Below are 7781 nucleotides of genomic sequence, written 5' to 3' on the forward strand. Positions count from 1 at the left end.
CATGAATTTATTTGCCATTATGCCACTCATTAATCATATGACCTACAAAGCACACCATCATAATGAAGATGGGACATACAACAGAGAAAACAAAATATTGGAAGATTTTTTTTATAAATTAAATGAAAGAGCAAATCAAATTGAAAAGGCGGCTCTGTTCAGGGCGTGAACAAAGTTTTCTATTCAGCACTTGGAGGATGGGGACATGCTGCTTTTGCAAACTTAGTCAATGAGAGGATGAAAATGAAGGAATGTTTTTGTCAGAGAGATTGTATTGCTTTGCTCTCCCAGGAACAAAGTTTGGTGATGTTGAATCTCAACTTTTGAAATCGGAGACTACTGTTGAAACCTCTCCTGGTAAAGTTGCAGGGAAACTAGCTGCAAAAAAAATCCCTTGTCATCCATTTAACAATTCTTAAATATGTCCTGCACTTGCAAATAAAAACATTTCTCTTGAAATTTATTTGATGGATCTTTACACCCATTTGTCCATTTTTAAACTTGAATTACTTTGAAAGGATAAGGAAAATAATTGATTTCAGATTTATTGTCAGAGGGCATACATGACATCACATACAACCCTGTGATTCTTTTCCTGCAGGCCAGGCAGAATTACCACTTATTGATAGAGCAAAGAAAAACTTATTCAACGTACACGCGTCAACAAATAATGAATGAAAACAAACTGAATGTGCAATACAGAGAGAATTTAAAAATCAATGAAATACACAAATAAGAGTCCTTAAATAAGTCCCTGGTTGAGTTTGTCATTGAGAAGTCTGATGGTGGAGGGGTAGCAGCTGTTCCTGAACATGTGGTGTGAAACTTGTGGCACCTAGACCTCTTTACAGATGGTAGCAGCGAGAACAGAACATGTGAATCCTTGATCATTACTTCTTCTCTCCAACAGCAGCTTTCCCTGTCGATATTTTTGATGGCGGGGAAGGTTTTGCCTGTGTTGTTCTGGGGTGCGTCCACTATCTTTTGTAGAGCTTTATGTTCAGGGTATTTCTCTCCCCATACTAATTGACAGATTAAAAATTAGGCAATAATCTTCAATGTCGCTATGAAATAATGTGCTTTTTCTGAGGGAATGGGTTAATTCAAATGGTTGTACTTGGAATTAAATTAGTCAGTCAACGCCAAGTTTCTGAAATGTACACTAATGATGACCAGTGTAAGTTCAGCAAACTCACACCAGGATCAGGAAGTGGTTGCATTGGTATAAGTATGAACTAACCCCTTATTCCAGCACTCTTCTTCTCTGAGCCATTCTCTACTAAAAGTGATTTATTCAATGGCACAAGATCACCAAGAAAATCTTATCCATTTATCTCCTGTCCAATCTTAATTCCAGCCACAGCATCAATTGAGTAGGAATAGAGCTAAAGTGGAAAGGGGCAATAGCCGTGAAAAATATTGAATAGAGAAACTAGGGTGAGGGGACAGAGGATCATGGGGAGCGTGAACAGAACTGAAAAATTAATTGATGCAAGAGCAAATATTAAAAAAAATCTGGAAGAAATAATGAACCAGGATGATGAGTGATAGATAGGATGAAATGCTGATGGGAGAGGTTATAAAGGTTGTGATAACACTTCTGCCAAAGGCTAGAACGCCTCTTGGATGAGAAAGGATAAATATTAATTGGACAGAGAAGGGCATAATCTTGAATTGGAGGAATTGAATAGAGAAACTGGCAATTTGAGTTGAGAGTAGACGAGTGAAGGGGGTGTTGGATGGGCAAATTCTTGAATAAGATTGGAGTAGGTAATAAACAATCTTGTGAACTGGAAGGTTTCAAACTTTCTGGGAGAGAAATTGACGAGTTTGGGAATTGGAATGATTGGCAATGTAAGAAAGCTAAACAAATGGCAGGTTTAATTGGAGCAAGGGGTGTGCTAATTGGAGCCGATCTGTAAAAGAATACCAGAATCAAATGGTTTGGAGTGATGAATTGTTTAGACCAGTGATTATATGTCAGGAGGCGTGAAAGAAAGAAGCTTGAATAACTCGTGGCATAGAGGAGAACTATCGGACCAAGTTGTCCTGTCATTCATTGAGATCATATCTGAACAGTATCTCAATTCTCCATTTATCCACCTTTACTCCATGTATCTTGCTAAATAAATACCAATTTGGTTTATATTTCAATTTAATTTAAAGATGCAGCATTGTAACAGGCCCTTCCAGCCCACAAGCATCAGTTGTTAATTTGCACCCAAATGAACCAACTAACTTGTACGTCTTTGGAATGCGGGAGGAAACTAGAGCACTCGGATCAAACCCACAAGGTCATAGGGAGAACATGCAAACTCCTCAGAGGATTCTAACCGAGGTCATAGGCACTGAAATAGTGTTGCACTAAGTGCTATGCAAACCATGCCATGTCTAGGTCTCTTAAAAAGAGAAAGTGGATTACATTCGGGGTTTACCAAAATATGCTTTAAAAGCACTAGTCAACTATGATTTTGCTTCCTGAACACTTCTGCGTGTATTTTATGGATTTTGGACTGCTGGTCATGAAAATCACCTTTAAAATTTTCCTATCACATACCGTTTTAGATAGAACCTTTTGTTTTGTGAATTCCTGGCATCTTTTAAGTTTACTCGTATATTGCCCAAAAAGCAAGCTGTTTTGGTCAGTCCAAGTGTGCCTGGGCATGCACTCGGTGCAGGTACTCCAGGTCCTGTTCAAATGTTGTCTTCAGCCTGGGCATGCTTAGTCAGGATAGAGGGATAGATGCAGACAGGCTATAAAAACAGCTCACAAATACCAATGCTGTGCATTACATTGATTACATATTGAACGCATGTTGATGCATATGTTTTTTAGGCAGTAACATCGTGAGAGTTCTTGCTATAGCATTTATTGTCCTTGGGAAGATCCAATGCAGCAGAAATGTCTCACCAGTGTCGCAACAGCTGTGTTTCATTTTGCTACATTTGTGGTGAACATCTGCTTAAGGTTCAAAGACGCAGCATGACCGCACTTACTAGAAAGCCTATACGCTCTACTTCGGTTGTAAAATTGGTGACCAGGACAAATCCTTGGCTCCTCACATTTATTGTGCAGCATGTACAGTCAACCTGAGAGTTTATGACAGTATCAAATCTGCTAAATTCAATAAAAGCTCGTGTTTCCCCAACTTCCTACATGTTATAGTACATCTGAAATTATCTTTGTGTTCAGCTTGAAGATGTCTATTATAATCACCAAGGAAGCAAACCTTTTGGGGGGGAAAAAATGTTGTCCAGTGGAATCATACCACATTGTCCATTTAAACAGATGGGACTACCCAAGGGGTTGTCCAGGCTAAAGAGAAATATATTACTGATAATATCGATCTTTATTTATTTATTTTACATGCTTGGTGGTCGATGAGAGATCGAGGATTCCATGAAGAGGTCGATGTTTAAAAAGTTTGCTGACCTCTGATTTAATTAGTGCATATTTAAACCTAACTGCATAATTACAATTTCAACTGTTCTACAATGGCACAATCAATGAAATTGGGTACAAATTGCTTATTTCCCATTAGGCAATTTAAGGAAAATGCAATCCAATAAACAGCACAGCTTCACAAATAGATTAATGTGACTGAAAGAAATTTAGCCTTAAAATGTACAGAAAAATAATTAGGTTTCGGGATGATTTTGATGTTGGATAACAATGAAATGGTTACCTTCATTATTTAAATTCATGCTCAATTCAAAGGGCATGAATCAGAGTGACATTTATCAGATGGCTCGAGCAGTATTGGTCATTATACACAATGATCTAGTTTCAAAATGATCCCTTCAGAAAATGGATAGTAGATACTCAGTTTGCAAAGTTAATTTTCACTGTAGTTTTGATCAAACTGTCCTGCAGCAACAAAAAAAAAAGTTTTGTGAAGTAATTATGCTTTCAGACCAGCAAAGAAAATAAATAGCCAACAATATTTATATTCTCCTCCTTTTCTCTACTGTCCCATGTAGTGGAATAATGAACATACCAACAGCTTAAGTTGCAAGTCCATGTAACACTGACACAGCACATCCAGTATAATTACTGGTTTAGAAGCATCATTACTTTATCTCTTGGGCTTCTTTTGAATTGGTGTCGTCAGCATTAGTGCTCTTCTCTGATTATGATGGTGGTTTGGAAATCTGTGGTCTTGAGAGGCTAGTACACAAAATCACTGGAGAAACTCAGCATGTAGTGGAAGTAAAAGGCACTCACTCGGGCCTGAAATGCTGACTGCCATCTACTTCCTTTTGATGCTGCGTGACCTGCTGAGTTCCTCCAGCACCTTTGAGTCCTGCACTAGTCTCTGGCATCTTTTGAAATGCTAAACTGGAAACACACTGGCCGAGAATTTGTACAGTATGGTGTTTTGGAATTATGAATATAAAATAAATGTTCAATTAAGAAAATCAGGAACAATCGCAATTTCCCTTCTCCATCTTCCATGTCTCTGAGAAGTCGATGCATGACTATCAAATGAGAGTCCACTGAGCAAAACCAGCTCTATTGTACACAACTATTTGGGCCCTGTGCAACACAGAGGTTTGTTGGCCTACCATGCAGGAGACTTCCAGCCAGAAAAAAAATACTTAAGCTTTTATCTGCTCAGCAGTATTATGTTCATTGACTCAGGAAATCATGAGTCAATGCACCTCACTTTATTTATTCAACAGCACCAAAGATTAATTTATATTGCTTGATGACCATTACAATGGATGGACAGGCACAGAAAGTCAAATATTTATCTTCCAACTTCAAATCAGTAGAAATTAATCAGGGTATGAGTTGAAAATCTGCTCTTTGCTAAATAGCTCTGGCACGGATTCCTTTTGGACACTCCTTGACCACCTGGTGAGCCTGGAACGGGTCCAGTGCATTTGCCACATTAGTCTGGTGAGGCAGCCAGACGCTCTTGGGTCTATCTCACTTGTGGAGGTGGATTTGAACAGATTTATTCCCCTACATACAGCTAGCAACTTGAACAGATGTAGGAACAGTTGTCTTAAATTGGCACTGATCAAAATAGGCACTTTAAAATATCCACTTAATTTAATCTTTTTTGATTCTACTTGCATTGCATTATGGGTGTGAAAGCAGTTGTTTGAATTTTGTATCCTCTGATTCATATTTTAGGTTTATACATACATGATGTCACATACAAATCTGAGATTCTTTTTTCCCCATGGGCAAGGCAGAATTACCATACTGCTGTGCAAAAAAACTGAGTCAATGTACAGATGTAAATAAATAAAGAAATGTAAATGTGGAATACAGAGAGGAAAAAAAAAGTGCAAAAATATGATTCTTAAATGAGTCCCTGATTGAGTTTGTTGTTGAGGAATCTGATGGTGGTTGAGGGTGGGGGGGGGGGGGGGGGGGGGTGGTGGGAGGTAGCAGTTGTTCCTAAACTTGGTGGTAACAGTGAGAACAGAGCAGGTACTGGTGATGGGGATCCTTGATGATTGCTGCTGCACTCCGATGGCAGCGTTCCCCGTAGATGTTCTGAATGGTGGAGAGGGTTTTGCCTGTGAAGGTAGAGTTTACATAATGTACCTGTTACTTTCTCGCTCACACCGTCCTCTGTTTTCTGACAGTATCCTGCTGCATTGATGAACCTTGGCGCCATTCTTCACCTGAATGGAAAACTGCTCGAGGCTGAGGCTAACTACCTCCGAGCTCTCCAGCTAAAGCCTGATGATGCCATTACCCAGTCCAACCTTCGCAAATTGCACAACATCATGGAGAAACAAGGCTTGAATGTGCAAAAAGGAAAAGATGGTAAAACATAATCAGACTCTTGGAACATGAAACTCAGAATTAGCAAGAATGTGGATTTAATCTGTTGTTTATGATTCTGGTGATGCTGTATTGGACTGAATCCCCTCAAAATTTCCAGGGGAAGTGGGAAGGCAATTGGATAGCACGGACTTTGTCCAATACATCTCCTGCACTTGCTCACGAAAGGCACACCAAAATGTCCAATTTTCAGAGACTGGTTTGCTTGTAGTCCAATTCTCTACTCCTTTGTAAAGGGGTGGTGGGGGGGTGGTGAAGGGAATCTTTTGACGGCTTGGAAAGTAGAAGTCTGTTTGTCTCCTTGTGAAGCACTCACCCTCTCTTCTAAAAGATGGCACAGCCCATCTCTGTACTCGCTTCACTGATATATCAGAGTTCCATTGTGCCAAAGGATTGGCCAATTCTTGAGTTTGCCTTCTTCCTGCCTGTCCTTTGTTTTCAAGGGAAGTTAGAGACTCTTCCTTTCATCAGGCAAAGTGGAAAACCCTCAGAATCAGTGGAGATTAATTAATGAGGGGACTTCATTCATCTCGTGTGAGAAACAAAACTCTGATTTCAGACAAGCCTGGCCTCTTTTACATCTGCCTAGATAACAGACTGTTAGAGCACTTAACGCAACTTCTTGATAAACAACTAATGCTGTTGTGATGAAGGTAAACATCATTAGTAACTATATATTTTTTCAATTTAATACTCCTGCAGACTGGGTACACACTGCCTGTTTCACACAGCTTATACTTCAATGTGCCTGTCTACTTTGGCTTCAACTTCCACTGATAAACAAGTTGCAGACAAGTCACAGACACTTTTAGGGAGTTGTCAAAAGCTTTGTGAATTGGGATTAAACACCTGTCGGGACTGGGAGACCATATTGAAGGGTTCTGGAGGGTTATAAAGTGGTCCCACATCCACATGGTGCCCTTATGTTCAACACAATGCTATGTATGGTTTTGGAGTGTTTTACACAATTGTTTTCTAAAGTTTATCTTAGATAAAATATAGTATGCTATTTCAATAACTATTCAAATAAAAATGAAATTGGATTGATATGTTAAGTTTTACCCTGATCTCCTTTAACAGTAAAAGAATCTTTGTTTCTGAATACATAAATTTAATGAAGGGATAGAAAAGGGAAAGAAAGGAAAATAACATGCTCATTTGCTCTCCTTTTACTTTTGATTTGTTTATAACTATTTTCTCTTGTCGACTGAATAATTTTGACTGATTGTTGTTCCCATGCAACAGATTTTTTTATTATTGCATATAAGTCAGAATACAAAGGCATCACTTTACATCTAAACTTGATTGACTTAAACCAAGCAGCAGGGATTTTTTTTTCTTTTTGTACGTGATTGCATGGCAGAAATGACTAATTGCTCTGACTACATTGGCATTGTGTTGTAGCAATGATTCAATCATGGGCTTGTCGGAGAGTTAAGGGTGAAACCTAAACCATGCAGAGGAGACTTCCTCTCTGCCTGGCCAATGCTTTCAGGTTCTGAGAAATGCTGATTAAGTATTACATCCGCATTGCAGCTCAGGGATTTCATAACGTGGAGTAATTCCAGACAGTGCTAAAGAGTACTGAATGTGTTTACTAAATTAAAAGTTTTATTTTTTAAAATTGTTCTATTTGTATAAATTATCCAAATTTGTAGAAGTGTTTCCTCTTATAAAATGACCGTGTACTTGCCAGCTCAATTCACAGGCTTTTCCCCAATTAAAAGAAAGCATTGATGAAAACACATCTTGGCTGCTTTTGTGGTGCTTTACACAGACACATGTTCACTACAATATGTTTAAATACATCTTCTAACAAATTTTAGTGTAGGATGCAACTTAGTGAATGCATTAGTGTAGCTTGCCTAATCTGAGCAGACTTCTGCAGCTGTTTTGGATCTGCCATTTGGACAAGTGATGGTATTGTACATTTCAATAAACTCCCTTGACACAATACCAGCAGAGTTATTGACTC

The 7781-nt window shown here is 38.7% G+C and overlaps 1 protein-coding gene across 1 annotated transcript in view; it reads left to right on the top strand.

Annotated features, from left to right (window-relative positions):
• Positions 1-7553, top strand: part of LOC138746137 (protein O-mannosyl-transferase TMTC2-like) — a 135940-nt gene extending 128387 nt beyond the window's left edge. Inside the window, exon 12 of the mRNA XM_069904034.1 lies at positions 5605-7553. Coding sequence (XP_069760135.1) covers positions 5605-5799 — 195 coding nt within the window. The 3' untranslated portion in view covers positions 5800-7553. The remainder of the gene's footprint in view (positions 1-5604) is intronic.
• Positions 7554-7781: the final 228 nt, after the last annotated feature.

The sequence above is a fragment of the Narcine bancroftii genome, chromosome 11 (genome assembly GCF_036971445.1).
Source record: "Narcine bancroftii isolate sNarBan1 chromosome 11, sNarBan1.hap1, whole genome shotgun sequence".
Taxonomy (NCBI): Eukaryota; Metazoa; Chordata; class Chondrichthyes; order Torpediniformes; family Narcinidae; genus Narcine; species Narcine bancroftii.